This window comes from Myotis lucifugus, unplaced genomic scaffold (assembly GCF_000147115.1).
Source record: "Myotis lucifugus unplaced genomic scaffold, Myoluc2.0 scaffold_5, whole genome shotgun sequence".
Taxonomy (NCBI): Eukaryota; Metazoa; Chordata; class Mammalia; order Chiroptera; family Vespertilionidae; genus Myotis; species Myotis lucifugus.
The window spans coordinates 11,768,945-11,788,588 of record NW_005871053.1 but is presented as its reverse complement, the minus strand read 5'-3'; the positions used below and the strand labels follow the sequence as shown (position 1 = coordinate 11,788,588).

The 19,644-nt window shown below is 39.5% G+C and overlaps 1 protein-coding gene across 1 annotated transcript in view; it reads right to left on the bottom strand.

Annotated features, from left to right (window-relative positions):
• Positions 1 to 3,372: 3,372 nt before the first annotated feature.
• CCDC173 (coiled-coil domain containing 173) overlaps positions 3,373 to 19,644 on the bottom strand; it is a 27,920-nt gene continuing 11,648 nt past the window's right edge. The window contains exons 6-9 of the mRNA XM_006083161.3: positions 18,819 to 18,958; positions 15,634 to 15,826; positions 14,555 to 14,719; positions 3,373 to 3,823 (exon numbers count right to left, since the gene is read on the bottom strand). Of these exons, the coding sequence (XP_006083223.1) occupies positions 3,479 to 3,823; positions 14,555 to 14,719; positions 15,634 to 15,826; positions 18,819 to 18,958 (843 nt within the window). The 3' untranslated portion in view covers positions 3,373 to 3,478. The remainder of the gene's footprint in view (positions 3,824 to 14,554; positions 14,720 to 15,633; positions 15,827 to 18,818; positions 18,959 to 19,644) is intronic.

The window sequence follows — 19,644 nt, the reverse complement described above, 5'->3', positions numbered from 1 at the left end:
ACTTGAGGGTAATTATCTTGCTCACTGGCTGGGAGGGAGGGTGTGAGGCAGAGGAGATAAATACTCGGTTCTGGATTATTCATAGATTGCTGACTTTCTGGATTGATTGTGCAAGCCCCTCCTTTTATTGATGACCATCTTCTATTGACAGACATCTACCCTGGGAGAGAAATGAGATGAAACTCTCTTTTCATTGTAAAAAGCATTTGAATTACTAAGGTGTGATAAGGCCACCCAGCCATCCACAGTCAAGGTACACATTTTCATGGAGGATGTTCCCACTCTTGAATAAATTAAAACAATTTTTTTCTTTTAATTTAAACTTTCTTCTTTAACTGTTTTCTTGTTACTTAAAAGCTAGTTTTTTTAAAACTACTTCCAAAGCTTTTCAAGCTGTATATGCCCTTGGAATGAATTTATGAATAAGAATTGAGCTCGGCTGGTGTGATTCAGTGGTTTAGCATCGACCTATGAACCAGGAAGTCACAGTTTGATTCCAGGTCAGGCCACATGCCCGGGTTGTGGGCTTGATCCCCAGTAAAGGGCGTGTAGGAGGTAGCTGATCAATGATTCTCTCTCATCATTGACATTTCTGTCTCTCTCCCTCTCCCTTCCTCTCTGAATCAGAGAGGAAGAATATATTTTAAAAGAGAGAGAGAGAGAGTGAGAGAGAGAAGAGTATATATGTTTGTAAATAAGAAAACATGTATTTGATGCTCTTAGAAAGTCTTATTTTCTTTCATTAAAACTTGTGCAGTATAGGGAACTCCATAGATTCTCTTAATTTGAAGAAAGTTAGAGGGAAAGGTACTAATTCAGAGTTCCTTGGGAAAATGTGTCACTTATATATTTTTTTATCTTTATTTTTTTAAATCAAAAACTGAAATATTTTCTATTCAGAAAATATATTTGGATCTAAATATCTTCTATAATTTAAAACCTAAAATATCAATTTAAATATTTTAAAAATGGTTGGGATGTTTGTTTTTTTAAATAAGTTAGGTTACTGGAGTTCTACATGTTACTGGATCACCTGGGGTAATTTTCTGATTGGAAAATTAAGAATTATAGTCAGAGGGGAGAACATGAGAATTTTTAAAGAACATACTCAATTTACTTTAGAAGCCGAACCTCTCTTATCATGTAACTTGTTTTGTATGTTTGTTAAACTATATTATCACATAAGCATTGCTGCTACTGGGACAAACAGTGACAGTTGATTCGGGTCATTTGAATGTCCATTGTCTGTTTTAATTTGTATGTTCGTTTTGACTCTGTCATATGCTCAAACTTCAGTGGAAGTCATGAGAACCTATTATTTTTGCCTGCTCCCTCCTTTACATTGGAAATATTTTTTACTCAGAGGGACCTTAACTTTGATGTAAGGGATTGTTTCCATTGCCAACTGCTTTCTTCCTTGCCAAGTAAGAGAGTTGTTGTGAACTCTTCAGTGATGCCTTCCCCAGGATATTTGCAGATGTGGTTGGGAATAGTCATTTCATCCCCGACCTTTGCATGTCAGGGGCTGGGGTGCCGGGGTGCCACCTCGCCTGCACCCCGGCTCTCCGATCCCGATGTGGCTCTCTCTCCCTCCGATCGCCATGGTGACCACCGGGACGCAGGCCGGGTGGCACCCCCGCGGCTCTTACCTGCTGCCTGGGTTTCCTATCACTGTTCTTCCGTCCTTCCCCTTTAGCCTCCCATCATTGTGCCTAAGTATGCAAATTAACCGCCATCTTTGTTGGCAGTTAATTTGCATATCGCCCTAATTAGCCAATGGGAAGCATAGCGGAGGTATGGTTAATTACCCTTTTTGTCTTTTATTAGATAGGATGTTAGTGAAGATGCGCACCCTGGTGCAATGTTGTGGGAATGTAAAGTGCAGCTCATGGTCCAAACAGTATGATGGTTCTTCAGAAAATTTTAAACAATTGTCATAAAGCAATTTAACTTTTGAGCATATATCCAAAATAATTTAAAGATTATCTCAGAGATTTGCACACCAGTGTTTATAGCAGCATTATTCACCACAGCCAAGAGATGAAAATAACCAAAGTGTCCATTAATGAAAGAATGGATAAAGTAAGTTTGGGATATCCTATATAATAAAAGGCTAATATGCAAATTGTCCCCTCGACCTGGAGTTCAACCAGAGGGCGGGCCCAGCCAGCCAACTGCTTGCAGCCCCTCCCCCCAGCTGGCCCTACCCCCAATCAGCTCACTCCCACCCTGATTGGGGGCAGGGCCAGCCTGCTGGCTGTGGCCCCTCCCCCTGGCTGGCCCCACCCATGACCTGACCCCCACCCTGATTGGGGGTGGGGGCAGCCAGCCAACCTCCCATGTCCTCTCTCCCCGGCCAACCCAGCCCGATCAGCCCCCACCCATGCACAAATTTGTGCACTGGGCTTCTAGTGTATATATATAATTTCATATTGTTTTAGGAAAGGAATTCTGGCACATGCTTCAACATTAGATGACCTTGAGAACATTATGCTAATGGAAATAAAGTCTACTTGATGAGGTATCTAGAATGGTCAAATTCATAGAAACATAAAGTAGAATGGTAGGTCCCAGGAGCTAAGGGGAGGGGAAATGGAGAGTTGTTTAATGGGTATATAGTTTCAGTTTTGCAAGATGAGAAGATCCGCAGATTGGTTACACAACCATGTGAATATACTAGTATACTAAAGAACTGTACTCTTAAAAATGTTTAAGATGGTAAAGTTTGTATTCTGCATTTTATGCCGCAGTCAGAAAAAAAAGGAGCAGGGGAATGCAGTTCATAAAAAAACACTGAACTTGTATCAAGTTGGCTGCCTAACTACATGAAGAGGAATTATTTCAACAGCCTTTCTAGTGAGATACACTATAAACACAAATAAGCCATAAATTGCATTTGGTAATCATATTGTTAGTGTTGTTTGAAACTAAAATTTAAGTATTGAATGGTACCCAATTTTGTGAAGAGAAAAGTAGTACTTCCATGCAGCTATAAAAAGGAATGAAGTACTGATGATGGTAGAACATTAGACCTTGAAAATATGCTAAATGAAATAAATCTGAGACAAGGCCACAGTATGATTCCATTTATATGAAATATCCAAATAGGCAAAACCACAGAGACAAAGCAGATTAGTGGTTGCCAGGGGCTATGGAGAGGAGGGGATGGGGAGTAACTGCTTAATAGGTACAGGGTTTCCATTTGAGCAATGAAAAGGTTCTGGAACTTGATAATTGTAATGGTTATACAATATTGTGAATATAAATGCCACTGAACACATTTTTAAGTGACTAAAATTATACATTTTATTTTGTGTATATATTTTTTATCAAAAGTGAATTAACCTTCAATGGAGAGGATCCAACATAATTGTACTTAGATGAAGAACAGCTTTATTAAATTACAAGCAAGTAATTCACTTACATTTGGAGCTTATAGTATTGGCTACAATTTAGTCTCTCAAACTTAAACTTTTTCCTACAATGTAAAACCTAGCCTTCCCTTAGACTTTTGAAAATTATTATATTTTGATCCCTGCAAATTATAAGAAGGGAGCTGGACTCCAGTGAAATCATTTGTCTGATAGCTAGGTCTTAATCCACCTCTGTTTGTAAGAACTGGTCCATGGCCACCTCCAGGTCCTCTCTGTACAGATTTTACAAGAGGATAAATATGTTTATTTGTTGATTCAGACTCAAATTTAATTACTTCCCTGGCATAATCTTGAAATTGTTTCTCCTTTTCAGCCATAAGTTCTTCAGTAAGTCTGCAATACTCCAGATGGTCTTCTTTTGCTTGTTTTGCATTAAACTTATTTTTGGCCTGTTGAGGAAAGAAAGTACAATTCCATATTGGTAAGTGAGACCAACTTTCTAAACATACATAGCATTAGAAGTTTGTAGATAGACTTTTCTAAACTCATTGATATTTGACAAGTTCTGACTTAACAACTGTATACTATAATTTATTTCAGAAACTTTCCCATGTATCTCACAATATCATCATGCTCAAAAGTCATGACTCAATGAAACTTACCTTAATAGCCTTTTGTGATGATACATCTTCAAACAATACAGCAAAATAGTTAAAGGCATGAAATTTAGATAAAATCAAATAAGTTTAGAATCCTGTTTCTATCAATTAATAAAGTGTACTCTGGCAGGTGTAGAAGGCATACCAATCACTGTCCCTACCCATCCACTATTTTGAAGGAACTAACTCAAACCCACTCTCCTAAGTCATCCCAGTATACCATGTGCCACAGGCATGTAAGATTAAATTGTCAGTGACTATCTGAGCTAAGTTAAACCAACGACATGCTCTGTTTCCCAATAATTTGAAGTTGGAACAAGTGACATTTATCAACTTAGGTTGATCAGGTGCTGTGTGGAGTAAGTACGCTAAGCTATCTACCAAAAGCCAATTTACCAACATTTCATAAATTTTTTTCTTGTAACTTCATAAAAATGTTCCTTTATATTATACTATAGGACCAGTGCACAGATTCGTGCACCAGTGGATTCCCTGGGCCTGGCCTGCGGCAATCGGGCCGAAACCAGCTCTCCACCATCCCCTGAGAGGTCCTGGATTGTGATAGGGCGCAGGTCAGGCTGAGGGACCACACTGATTCACAATTGGGGCCAGGGAGGGACTATGGGAGGTTTCCAGGGTGTGTCCGGCCCATTTCGCCCAGTCATGATCGGCTGGACCCCAGCAGCAAGGTAACCTACCAGGGAGCATCTGCCCCCTAGCGGTCAGTGCGCATCATAGCAACTAGTCGAACGGTTGAACAAGCGGTTGGACACTTAGCAAATTAGGCTTTTATTATATACTAGAGGACTAGTGCATGGACTCATGCACCAGTGGGGTCCCTCAGCCTAGCCTGTGCCCTCTGGCAATCCGGGACCCCTCGGGGGATGTCAGACTGCCAGTTTCAGCCTGATTCCTATAGGCCAGGCTGATGGACTCCACAGGTGCACCGGGCTGGTTTAGGCCCAATCCCCACAGGCCAGGCAGAGGGACCCCACTGGTGCACAAATCCATGCACCGGGCCTCTAGTATGCATATAAGATCTTTGGTTAATCTCTTCTACCCTTCCTTGAGATTCATCAGTCTGTTCCATGTTTCCATACCTGTGCATTGAGTGTCTGCCCCCTGGTGGTCACTGTGCATCATAGCTACCAGTCAAACAGTTGCTTAGGTTTTTATATATATAGATGATGTGATTATAATGACTTTTAAAGATTTCTATGAAGTTTTGGTTGACAATTTTTTCATTTTGTTTTCTCTGTGGCATTTTTTAAAAATGCTGAGTTGGCAAAAATATTGAGTGATTTTGTATACTTAAGAATATATTTTAATATTAAAAAAAATTTTCAAAATCAATAACTAATACTTAAGCATAAAATAGTAGCTCAAACCTGATATCTACCATAAATTGAAATTTATAAGGAAACTAGAGGCCTGATACACAAATTCATGCAAGGGGCTCAGCCCTCGCAGCCCTGGCTTCGTCCGGAAGGTCATCCAGACAGTTGTCCAGAAGGATGTCCAGATGGTCGTTCTGCTGTTCAGTCTAATTAGCATATCAGCTCTTTATTATATAGATAGAGCAACTATATGAATATAGAAAGCACATTTTTATTACTGAGTGCTGCATTTAAAAATTAAAGCTTATATGTTACATTGGTGATAAACTACCAGAAGCTTGAAAAAATATAAAATTACATTCAATAAGTATTTTTTTAAGTCAGAAAAAGCTATAAACTGTCTTCTAAATGTGGGATCTTAAGAAGCAGTTGAGATATGTTGATTTGATGGTTTGTAGAAAGATATTGAGGGAACAGGGAGAAACATTTAAAGTACAATGGAAGATGCCGAAACCAGTTTGTCTCAGTGGATAGAGCGTCGGCCTGTGGACTGAAGGGTCCCAGGTTCGATTCCGGTCGAGGGCATGTACCTGGGTTGCGGGCACCTCCCCAGTGGGAGATGTGCGGGAGGCAGCTGATCGATATTTCTCTCTCATCGATGTTTCTAACTCTATCTCTCTCCCTTCCTCTCTGTAAAAAAAATCAATAAAATATATTTTTAAAAAAAAAAGTAAAGTACAATGGAAGAGATTGGAGAACCAAGATCGAGGCATAAGGTATAAACCTGTGCATGCTGCCCCCCACAACAACATTGAAACTACAACTATAAGACAAAACAGCTATCATCCAGAACCACGGGAAAGCTGGCCAAGTGGAAGTTCTACAACTAGAAGGAAAGAAAAAAGCGCATTGAGACCAGGTAGGAGGTGCAAAGGCACCAAGAACAGAGGTACAAAGGCGCGCGGGAGGCAGCTGCACCTGGGTGCGTGGTTTTTCTCAATCGGAAGGGGATACAAGCTCTCGAATGCACTGAACTCATTTACGGTGAGATTCTGGGGTCCCAGACTCCTACGGGGAGAAACTGGACTGTCTTGCAGGGGGTCAGAAAGTGAGGGTGGCTTTCTCACAGAGCTGTGCGCAGGGATCATTGTGCTGTGGGGGCGTGGGAATCAGGGACGCAGAGGGACTCGGGAACACAGAGATGCGGAGTGGTGGAGATGGCTGATGACAGCCATTGCTGTTTGCTCCGCCCTAGTGGTTCTCTGAGACCCCGCCCCACTCAATTTACATCCCCATCCAAGCTGTACGCAGCGGTGCAAAGGAATCACCTGAGCTTTTGCAGCCTAACCTAACAAACTGCAACTGGGTCAGAGAGCTCCAAAACTTCCAAACCCCAAACAAAGAGGAGAAATCTGCTGGTATCGCTGTAGCTCCTGCTAGGTGGACTCACACAGTGGTTGACGTGGAGATCCAGGAGCCAGGGTACCCCTGGTCAGCTACAAGATTTCAACTCCTCACATCCATAAGGGATACACTCAAGAAGCAGACTCAGTGACCACCAAAGCCCCACTGAAGCAAGTCCTACCCCATAAGGGTGTCTCCAGCACAGCAGCAGTTCTTCCACTGTAGACTGCTGGTCCTTGTAGTCAGCCAAAAATGCGGAGAGAAAGAAACATGTCACAAATGAAAGAAATGGAGAAAAGCAAACTAATGGAGGACAGAGAGTTCAAAACCACAGTTATAAGATTACTCAAGAATCTTCTACGAACCTCTGAGGAACATAGTGAGACCTTCAAGGATCTTAATGAGAATGCCAAAAAAATGGAAAAGGACCAGTCAGAAATTAAACATACACTGACTGAAATAAAGAATATTATACAGAGATCCAACAGCAGACTAGAGGATCCCAAGAATCAAGTCGAAGATTTGAAATACAAAGAAGCAAAAAACACCAATCTGGAAAAACAAAACGAAAAAAGAATCCAAAAATATGAAGATAGTGTAAGGAGCCTCTGGGACAACTTCAAACATACCAACATCCGAATTATCAGGGTGCCAGAAGAAGAGAGAGAGCAAGATACTGAAAGCCTATTAGAAGAAATCATGACAGAAAACTTCCCCTACCTGCTGAAAGAAATAGACTTCCAAGTCCAGGAAGCGAAGAGAACCCCAAATAAGAGGAATCCAAAGAGGACCACACCAAGACACATAATAATTAAAATGCCAAGGGCTAAAGACAAAGAGAGAATCTTAAAAACAGCAAGAGAAAAACAGTTAGTTACCTACAAGGGAGTACGCATACGACTGTCAGCTGATTTCTCAAAAGAAACCATGCAGGCCAGAAGGGAGTGGCAAGAAATATTCAAAGTGATGAATAGCAAGAACCTACAATCAAGATTACTCTACCCAGCAAAGCTATCATGTAGAATTGAAGGTCAGATAAAGAGCTGCACAGACAAGAAAAAGCTAAAGGAGTTCATCACCACCAAACCAGGATTATATGAAATGCTGAAGGATATTCTTTAAGAAGAAGAAGAAGAAGAAAAAGGTAAAGATAAAAATTATGAACAACAAAGTGACAACAAATAAATATCTATCAACAAGTGAACCTAAAAATTAAGTCAGAATAAACTGGTGAATATAATAGAAGCAGGGGCATAGAAAGGGAGTGGACTGACAATTCTTGGGGGGAAGAAAGTATGGGGGGTGCGGGAAGAGGCTGGACAATAATCGTGCACCTATGGATGAGGACAGTGGCAGGGGGTAAGGGCATGGGGTGGGGTGGGAACCGGGTGGAGGGGAGCTATGGGGGGAAAAAAGAGGAACATCTGTAATAATATGAACAATAAAGATTTATTAATTAAAAAAAATAAAGTACAATGGAAGTAACAATGGAGGAAAGAATTGCATAATGGATCATAGATTGGTACCTCAAATTTGATATGCACTAATTAAGCATTAATAGAAACTCATAGAGAAACTTTTAAAATAGTAGTTAAAAAGTAACAACAAGCACCTTTGAAGGATGCAAGAGAGCTAATATTTTGGACACTGGAAAATAAAGTGAAAGAATCAAGTATTTATCCTATCTTTTCCTTAAAAATTGTACCTCAAGGAAACCAAACTGCTGATCATGAAAAGTTTTTGAAGACATTAACAAATGAATCCAAAGGAAATTGACATTTTGCCACCTCATGAATTAAGAGATTTAGGCAATGATCATCAAAGGCTCTTCATACCACAGAAAGTGAGACAACAGTCATTAGGTACCTTCTAATAGAAGGACACAATATTACCCATGAGGAATTTCAACCAAAAAATTGAATCTAATCTAGATTTTACATCAAATGCGGGGAACACATTAAATTACACCACAGGGATCCAAATGGCAAAAGCCAGATTATTAACTCTAAAAGATAAAAACAAACAATTTCTTCAACAAACAACAAAAAAGAACAAATATAATAAAGACAAGGAGGGAGAACTTAAGACAAAAAAAGAGGATGGAGGTGGAGGAGGAGTTATAGATTAAAAGAGACTTGAAAGACATATCAACCAAATAGAATACATGTACCTTATTTGATCCCAATTCAAATAACACAATTTCAAAACTACCCATGAGATAATTTGAGGGGAATTTAAACACTGAGTGTTAATTGTTTTATTTTTTTAACGTGTCTTTATTGTTGAAAGTATTACAGATGTCCCCCCTTTTTTTCCCATTGACCCCCCTCCCCCGCACTGAATGTTAATTGTTTTAGATACGATAATAGAATTGTGATTATGTTGATTTCTAAAGAGTCCCTGAGTAGTAGAGATACATTCTGAAATATACATTAATAAAATTAGATAATCTCTGGATTTGCTCCAAAATAATATGGCAGATCCCACTTCTAGTAATGGCTGCATAAGGAAGTTGGCCAATTTCCCTCCACAGGTAGCAAGTTTATTATTAAAAATTATTAAAATCAGCCCTAGCTGGTTTGGCTTAGTGGATAGAGTGCTGGCCTACAGACTGGAGGGTCCTGGGTTTGAAGGCACATGCTCGGGTTGCTGGCTTGATCCCCAGTAGAGGGTATGCAGGAGGCAGCCGATTAATGATTCTCTCTCATCATTGATGTTTCTATCTCTATCTCCCTCTCCCTGCCTCTCTGAAATAAAAAATATATATTAACATTTTTTTTAAATCAAACATTTCAGAGCCCTAGAAAGTGACCAGATGTGGGTAAGTACTTAAGAAGTGTCTTTTCATGAAAAACTGCTGCTAAATCTGGTAAGAACGGCAACTTTATGGCATTCTTGTTTGGAGAGCATTGCTATCCATCCAGCTCAAGTAACGAAAACTTGCAGATTCCATTTGAGTTGAGTGGCAACGCTGCTAAAAATTTAAGGGGGAGATTCTGGAGGCAAGACAGTTATAGAAGAATTAAAATAATAAACTCTACAGACATCCCTGATTAATTGATAAACTATACATTCACACAGGAGTTCCCAGTACGTCTAGCAAAAATTAAAAACCTGGAGGAGATTGTGAATGTTCTGTTCTTTGAAGGCCATCCTCAACCCACACACAGCTTATGCAGCAGTGGTAAAAGCATTGCTGGTTTAACTTGTCTGAAGATAAACTCTACCCATGTTATTGGTTGACTGTCAATGCCAGTGCGGAGAGGAACCTTAGAGAGCCAGGCTTAAAAACAAACAAACATCACAGAGACTTCAAAGGCTGCCTGTTGTGAAGAGACATTTCATAGCTTGCATCCAGGGAAAGTAACTGCCTACTAAAACAAAGAGCAACCACCCTCAGAACAAAACAGAGTGCGCAACATACTCTATACAATCTCAGGTTTTCAATGAAAAATTACTAGACTTGCAAAGAAATAGGAAAGTGTTACATTGTTGTAACGAAAAAACAGAATTGTTCTAAGCAGCATATTGAATTTAACAATTAGATTTCAAAGCAGCTCTTATAAACATATCAAAAGAATTAAAGGAAATACAGGGAATCTAAATAGAAAAAGAGAAACCATTAAAAAGAACCAAATAAAAACTGAGTTGGAAGTTCAATAATTGAAATAAAAATGTCACTAGATGTGTTCAATATCAGAATCAGTGAATTTGAAGGTAGACCAATAAAAATTGTCCCATCTGAACAACAGAAAGAAAAAGATTGATGAAAAATGAACAGAACTTCAGAGATCTCTGGTATAATATCAAATGTCTCTTTATATGTGAAAATTGGACCCCTGAGGGGAAAATGATAAAGAGAGGCAGAAAAAATATTTGAAGAAATAATGGTCAAAAACTTCCCACATTTGGTGATATAACAGGCACATCCAAGAAGTATCACAAACTCCAAAAAGGATAAACACGAGAAAAACACATCACAGTAAATCTTCTGAGAGCCAAAAATAAAGAGAAAAATATTAAAATCAAGAGAATAACAACACATCATATATATAGGGACCAACAATATACTTAATAGCAGATTTCTAATCATAAACAATGAAGGCCAGAAGACACTGAAACAACATATTCAAAATGGAAAAATATGACATCCCATAATTTTATATCCAAGGAAATGAAGGTAATATAAAGACATTATTTAAAAAAAAAAACCCAACTGGCCCTGATCACTGTGGCTCAGTTGGTTGGAGCACTGTCCTGTACACCAAAAGGGGGCGGGTTTGATTCCAGATCAGGGTGCATACTCAGGGTGCAGATTTGATCCCCAGTTGGGGAGTGTGTAGGAGGCAATTAATCAATGTTTTTTTCTTTCTCTTTTCCTCTCTCTCATTCTCTCGCCCCCCACTTCCTCTCTCTAAAAATCAATAAAAAAAGAAAAGCAAACTGAAGAATTTATTGCTAGCCCATCTGTACTGTAAAACATACTATAGAAAGTCTTCAGGCTGAATAGAAATGGCTAATCCTATATAATAAAAGGGAATATGCAAATTGACCCTAATGGCAGAACAACTGGTCGCTATGATATGCATTGACCACCAGGGGCAGATGCTCAATGCAGGAGCTGCCCCCTGGTGGTCAGTGCTCTCCCACAGGGGGAGCTCCACTCAGCCACAAGCTGGACTGACAGCTGGGAGAGCAGCGGTGGTGGCAGGAGCCTCTCCTGCCTCCTCTGCAGTGCTAAGGATGTCTAACTTTGGCTTAGCCAAAGTCGGACATCCCCTGAGGTCTCCCGGGCTGCCAGAGGGATGCCAATCAATGATTCTCTCTTAGCATCAATGTTTCTCTCTCTCCCTCTCTCCCCTCTCTCTTCCTCTCTGAATTCAATGAAAAAATATATCTATATATATATATTTTTTAAACCCAACAACAACAAACCCAGAAAACAATTTGTTGGAATTTGGAGAAATTGGAACCCTTGAACATTGCTGGTGGGAATGTAGAAAGGTACAGCTGCTATAGAAAACAGTACAATGGTTCTAAAAATAAACTAAATATAGAATTACCATGTAACCCAGCAATTCCACTTCTGGGTATGTAAACAAAAGAACTGAAAGAAGAAACTCAAACAGATATTTGTAACAGACTGTGTACAACCATTTGTGATAACTCACTACATTCGGACCAGTGCTCAAACAGATATTTGTATACCAATGTGCACAGAAGCATTCTTTGCAATAGCCAAAAGATGGAAACAACCCAAATCTATTGATGGATATATGGATAAACAAAATGCAGTATACATGTACAATGGAATGTTATTCAGCCTTAATAAGAATGAAACTGAGCTATAGCTGGTTTAGCTCAGTGGATAGAGCTTTGGCCTGTGGACCAAAAGGTCCTGGGTTTGATTTCAGTCAAGGGCACATGTCTTGGTTGTAGGCACCACCCTGGCCCAGGCCTAGGAGGCAACCAATCGATGTGTTTCTCTCACATCAATGTTTCTCTCTCTCTTTCCCTCTCTCTTCCACTTTCCCTAAAAATCAATGGAAAAATATCCTTTGGTGAGAATTAACCAATACAAAACAAAACAAAAGAATGAAACTGACATATGTGGCAACATGAATGAACCTTGAAGACGTTATGCTAAGTGAGATAAGATACCAAAAGGACAAATATTGTATGATTGCATTAATATAAGGTACCTGGAATAATCATATTCATAGAAACAGAAAATAGAACAGTGGTTACCAGAGGCTGGAAGGGAGAATAGAGAGTTCTGTTTAATGGATAAAACGGTAAATTTTATATTATATATATTTTACCACATTAAAAAACAAGTTAAAACTCAACAATAAGAAATCAAACAACCCAATCAAATAATTAACAAAAGATGTGAATAAACACTTCACAAAAGAAGGCACACATATAGTTAAGAAGAACATGAAAAGATGTTCAATATTTTTAGTCATTAGGGAAATTCATAATAACACCATGAAACATCACTACACTATAATAGTCTAAATCAAAGGATAGTACTAAGTGATAGTGAGGATATGGAGCAACTTGTCTTCATATATGTTGTTGGTAGGAATGGAAAATGGTACAGCCATTTTGTAAGGCAGTTTTTAGTTACAAATGATTGCATGCCAGGTCCTTGATACATGTTCTAAAATTTCTGGTACTCACTTCAGATGTGAAACCTATAAGATCTCAATCAGTATAATTTCTGAGTAACTAGAGGCCCAGTGCACAAATTTGTGCACATTGAAAGGAAATTAATTAGAAGGTGGCCAGCAGGGCAGGACTGGGCTAGATGGGCCGGACACGCCCTGGAGCCAACCTCCCACCATCCCTCCCTGGCCGGCTGCACCTGGGGTGGCACCGGGGCTCGAAGGGTGTCTGCAGAATAAGCGGGGTGCCTCCAGCAGGTGGGGTCCCTCAGCCTAGCCTGTGGGGATTGGGTCAAAACCAGCAGTCCGACATCCCCCGAGGAGTCCCATAGTGCAAGAGGGCACTCTGCAAACTTGCTGTCGCTCAGCACCTCCTGCGTTGAGCGTCTGCCCCATGGTGGTCAGTGTGCATCATACCTACCAGCTGGTTGGCCAATTGGCCAGTTGCTTAGTCTATTATATATATACTAGAGGCCTGTTGCACAAAAAGATTCGTGCAATAGGCCTTCCCTTCCCCTGGCTGCTGGCACCGGTTTTCCTCCAGCACCCGGCACCCAGGCCTTTGCTGCTCCGGCCGGAGCCGCCTTCAGCACCTTCGCTGCTCTGCTTCGCGCCTATGTATGCAAATTAACCGCCATCTTTGTTGGTGGTTAATTTGGATATCTTGCTGATTAGCCAATGGGAGGCATAGCAAAGGTACGGTCAATTACCCTGCTTGTCTATTATTAGATTAGATACTAGAGGCCCAGTGCACAAAATCACGCACAGGGGGCGGGGGTCACCTCAGCCCAGCCTGCACCCTCTCACAATCTGGGACTGCTGGCTCCTGACTGCTCACCTGCCTGCCAGCCTGATCACCCCTAACCGCCTCTGCTGTGGCCTTATCTCCCCTAACTGCCCCCCCCCCCCCCCGCTGGCCTGGTCCCATGCAGCCTGCTGTTCAGTCGTTACTGTGACGATGTCCTAGACAATTTGCATATTCCTCTATTATTAGTATAGACTAGAGGCCCGATGCATGAAAATTCATGCACTCGGGGGTTTCCCTCAGCCCAGCCTGCACCCTCTCGCAGTCCAAAAACCCTTGGGGGATGTCCACCTGTCAGTCTAGGCCCGCTCCCCAAGGGAGTGGGGCTAAGCTGGCAGTTGGACATTCCTCTGGTAGCCCAGGAGCCCTCGGGGGATGTTCAACTAATGGCTTCGACCTGCTCCCTTCGAGGAATGGGCCTACGCTGTCAACTGGACATCCTTAGTGCTACTGCGGAGCGGGAGAGACCCCCCACACTGCCGCTGTGCTGGCCAGCCATGAGCCAGCTTCTGGCTGAGCAGCTCTCCCTCTGTGGGAGCGCACTGACCACCAGGGGGCAGCTCCTGCATCGAGCGTCTGCACTCTGGTGGTCAGTGCGCGTCATAGCGACCAGTTGTTCCACCATTAGGGTCAATTTGCATATCACCAGGGTCAATTTGCATATCACCCTTTCATTATATAGGATTGTGTCATAATGACCAGCTGATCTCACTTGTCAAAGGAATCTGCTTTGGAAAGAAAACTCGCATGAACTCTATTTACATAGTTATTACTAAAATAAGTATAAACAGTTAGGAATAATTACCATTTGCTGAATATGGGCATCTTGAACTTCAAGACGTTCTTTATCACTTTTGCGTTTTTTCTCCTTTTCATGCTCATAGAAAATCTGGTCCGCTTTCATGACAGCCAGCAAATGTTCTTTATCCTCAATTTTTCTTTGTCTTTCTTCTTCTGCTTTGTTTTTCATCTAGATGTTAAAAGGTAAAGGAAAACACTAAACCATGTTCAGCAACCATTGCTCTCTAAAGAAGGCACAGATCAGAAAACTCCAAGCAGAAAGTCAGCCCAGAGCAATGCAAGGGCAGAAAATTGTATGCACCTGGGCTCATTCCCATGTGGACAGTTTATCTCCCAAATATCAGGACACACAACGACAACTTAAATAGAATGACATTTGTTAAAAAAAAAAAAAATACAGGAATAGCAAAAAAGGTAGATCTTCTCAAGGTAGGAAAATCTTTGTAGGTAAAAAAAATTAGTTGCTACAATGTTTATAAATTATCCAATTTAAATATTATGACAGTCATATAGGAAATAAATTCTGAAGAATTAAGAAATACAGAAATGCAACAGGGTAATTTTTACATTATTTGTCTTGAAAACATTCAAATTCAAAGTATATTAATGAATAAAATGTTTTGTATTTCATACTAATGCAACAACAACAAAAAATAAGCTACCTAGGAATAAATTTAACCAAGGAGATAAAAGACCTGTACTGAGAAAACTATAGGACACTGAAGAAAGACACAGAGGAAGCATATGCCGTGTTCATGGACTGGAAAAGTTAACATCATTAAAATGTCCATACTACCCAATGCAATTCCTATTAAAATGCCAATGGCATATTTCACCAAACTAGAACAGAAGAGATTATTACTTTGCATCTATAAATATATTATTTGTAATTGATTGTCATGTTATCTTCTGTTAGAAAGTAAACATGGTCTGATTTCAAGAATACAGGAAGATAATTCATACATTATTTTTCAAATCTCTGATATTTTTTTGTCTGAGATACAGAGGGAGTAGAAAGGACAGTGGGAAGGGCTTATATTTTTTTTTGGTGTAATTTTTATTTGTCAAAATTGAATTGCTTACCGCAAAGACTCTATATTCTTCCATCGCTTTTAATTCTGCTTTATTTTTTTCATCTTTCTCTCTTTCTCTTTTTTCCCATTCAGCCTCAACTTCTTCACTATTTCTAGCAAGAATCATATCTTCATTGTCAAGTTTCTGTTTTATTATTTCACTCAGGAAGTTATTTATTCTTTTTCTACGTTCCTCCATTAGCCTATAACAAAGCAACCATCATGTCAAATCTTCATGAATAGATCTGCTATGGAGTCAGTATAATTTGGAGAGTCAGATATTTTAGTCTTTTACAAGGCAAAAAGGAGCCCCTTTGCCCCTCGCATATATATTGATTGTTTTAAATGGAAGTTATTTTTAATACTTCATTTTTAGAATAAAGTATGCAGTAGTCCCCCCTTTTCTGTGGTTCTGCTTTCTGTGATTTCAGTTTCCTGTGGTCAACCTCAGTCCAAAAATATTCAATGTAAAATTCCAGAAATAAACAATTTCTATGTTTTAAATTGCACACCATTCTGAGTAGTGTGATGAAATCTCACTCCATCTCACCTGGGACATGAACTATCCCTTTGTCCAGCATATCCACACTGTATACACTACCTTATACACTACCTGCCTGTTAGTCACTTAGTGGCCATCTCAGTTACCAGATCAAATACTATCATATTAGAATACTATGGTATTCTAAAAATCCAAAGGGAGTAATGCATATAATATGATCTTGTATATGTGTACATGTGTATAGGAAATAAAGTGTTAAAATTCTCCACAATGAAAAATATTTTTAAATACTTTACTATATAACTCTGTTTATTCTAACATTAGAGGCTTAAGTTATAAAATAAATCAAAGGCCTTTCTTTAAATAAAATACAAAAAAATCTAGTAAAAGTTATCAAATTCTGAATAAATCCATCTCTTATTATCTGCAAACTATGATAAGGGGGAGAAGACTGCCTTATTTTTTAAAGGATTTGGGTCCCCTCCCCCAAAATAAAAAAACACGCACACACACTACTACTACTAACTAAATAAATAAATAAATAAATAAAATAAATGATTGGGGCCCAGCCAGTGTGGTGCAGTGGTTGAGCATCAACCTATGAAACCAGAAGATCACGGTTCAATTCCTGGTCAGGGCATGTGCCTGGGTTGCAGGCTCCATCCCCAGTGTGGGTCATGTAGGAGACAGCCGGTCAATGATTCTCTCTCATCATTGATGTTAATATCGCTCTCTCTCCCTCTCCTATCCTCTCTGAAATTAAAAAATATATATTTAAAAATGTATAAAAAATAAAAGCTTGGGGCATTTTTATTTAGGATGTTGGGCCAAAAATACTTTTAAATTTAGATGTGACAAATTCACTAAATTACTGAGTGAATTTGCAAAGCAATGTGGCAGAAATTATGAGAAAGAACACAGTGCCTATCCCAAGGTAATTACAATTTAAAGTGGAGAAAAGACATTTGCACAAGTAACTATACAGACAAAGGGCAACTATACAAATGCCACGAGAAAGCTAGAAAATGATATAGGCAAATGAAAAAGAAAATAAAAGAAAAAAAAGGCTTCATGGAAAAGGTGACATTTCATCTAGGCTTAAAACAATATTTTAACACTTTTATTGATTGCCTGCTATATGCCAGGCACTATTCCAAGTGCTGGAGACTAATAATAAACAAAAACATTAAAAGTCTCTGCCCTCATGTAGCTTTTGTTATAGCTGGGGTAGAGGGACAGCAAACAATAAATAATTTAAATAGTGCTAGATCATGCAACCAGGAAAACGAGAGCAATTAAAGGGATAATTCACCATAACTAAGATTTGGAAACAGCCTAAGTGCCCATCAGCAGATGAGTAGATTAAAAAACTGTGGAACATCTACACAATGGAATACTACGCTGCAGTAAAAAAGAAGGAATTCTTACCATTTGCAACAGCATGGATGGAACTGGAGACCATTATGCTAAGTGAAATAAGCCAGTCAGAGAAAGATAAATACCATATGATCTCACTCATTTATGGAATATAATGAACAACATAAACTGATGAACAAAAACAGATCCAGAGACAGAGAAGCATCGATCAGACGGTCAAACCTCAGAGGGAAGGTAGGGGAGGGGAGGGGTAAGGGGGAGAGATCAACCAAAGGACTTATATGCATGCATATAAGCCTAACCAATGGACACAGACACTAGGGGGGTAAGGGCATGGGGGGGGGACAATGGGGGGATAAGGACACATATGTAATACCTTAATCAATAAAGAAAAAATAAATAAAAAATAATAAAAACCAGTGGGTTTTAAAAAAAATAAAGGGATAAGCAATGTGGGGGTGGGGTGGGGTTGTGATTTTAAGGTGGTCAGGGAAAGCCTCAATGAGAAGGCAATATTTGAGTAATGACCTGAAGAGTTAAGAGAGGTGAGCATCCCCCAGAGAGGGTACAGGAGAGGTGCCCTGTGAGCGAGGAAGAGGAAAGGAAGGAGAGAACTGTGAGAGACCAGGTCTGAGGTGAGGCTGGAGGCAGTTGCAAATTAGGACAGGTGTGGAGCCCCAGCGGCCATAGTAAAGACTCTAAGTGTGATGTAAAGCCATCAGAGAAAAGCATGATCTAGGCAGAAACACGATGTACTGTCGCTGGCTTCCCACTCTCGCCTCATCCCAAACTCCTCACTAAACTGACCACTAAATCTAATACACAATTTAAAAAATCTCATTTAATACCTTTATTGATCTAACACTAAAGATTGCCACTGAAACTCTCCTCCTCTGCTGTTTCTCTGGTTTCCCTCCAATCTCTAGAAGCTATTCTGTGGTCTGCACCTTCCCTTCTTTCTGCATTTGTCCCAAGGACTATGCCACCTTCATTTCTTACCTATTCACCTTAGGTGAGGTCACCCGTGTCTACAGTTCTAACAACCGCATATACAGCAATGCCTCACACAGCCACCTCCAGCTCATACCCGTCCAGAGCAGAGATTTCCAGTATTCCCAGCCTTCTACCAGACAGATGTCCTTGATATTCCAGGGAAACCCCAACTCACATGCCTCAAACTGAAGTCATTGTGTCACAAATGCTCGAGTCATCCATAAAATAATGAGGCCTTTATTCCTAAAGGCTACGTTCATATCACAACTTCTCATTTATAACAAAATAATTTATTAATTATGTGAGTTATTTTAAAAGCTTACCTGTGTGTTTCAGCTTCTTTTTCTTTCCTCATTTGTATAAGACGCTTTTTTGTTTTGATAAATTTTCTAATCTTTTCATCTTCCTCCTCTTGCTGCTGCTGTTCTACGGCTTTGATGATATTTTTATCATTCATATGTTCCTTAGAGAAAAAGTTCTGTGTTAGCCTATCAAGAAAAATATCTTTCACATATAAATATCTAACAAGAACCTGTCAAACAGTCACAGATTCTGATCCAGTTATTTCTCTCTTGGAAATTTATCCCAACGAGATCATGAAAAATGCACTAAATTTTATGTACCATGCACTTCAAAGTTATTTATAATGGTGACAAGTTGGAAACAACCTCAAATATTCAATAATGGAAAAATGGTTAAATAAATTATACTTCCAGTGACATGGGAAGAATACAAATAATATAATTGCTGAGTGAAGGGCAAACAGAATATAAACACTAAGTAGCATATTTAGCAGGTTTATAATGTATATATAACTGAAAGAAATGTATCAAATGTTAGTTATCTTTGAGATTATAAGTGACTCTTACACCTTCTTTATGCTTTTCTATATTTCTTTTTAAATAGTTCATTTCTTTAAAAATATGTAACTAAAATAATTCAATACTCAGAAAAAAAACCCATCAGTCCTAGCCAGTTTTGCTCAGTGGATAGAGCATCAGCCTGCAGATTGAAGGATTCCGGGTTCAATTCTGGTCAAGGGCACATGCCCAGGTTATGGGCTTGATCCCTAGTAGGGGGTGTGCAGGAGGCAGCCGATCAATGATTCTCATTTTTGATGTTTCTACTTCTTCTTTGAGTCAAGAAAAA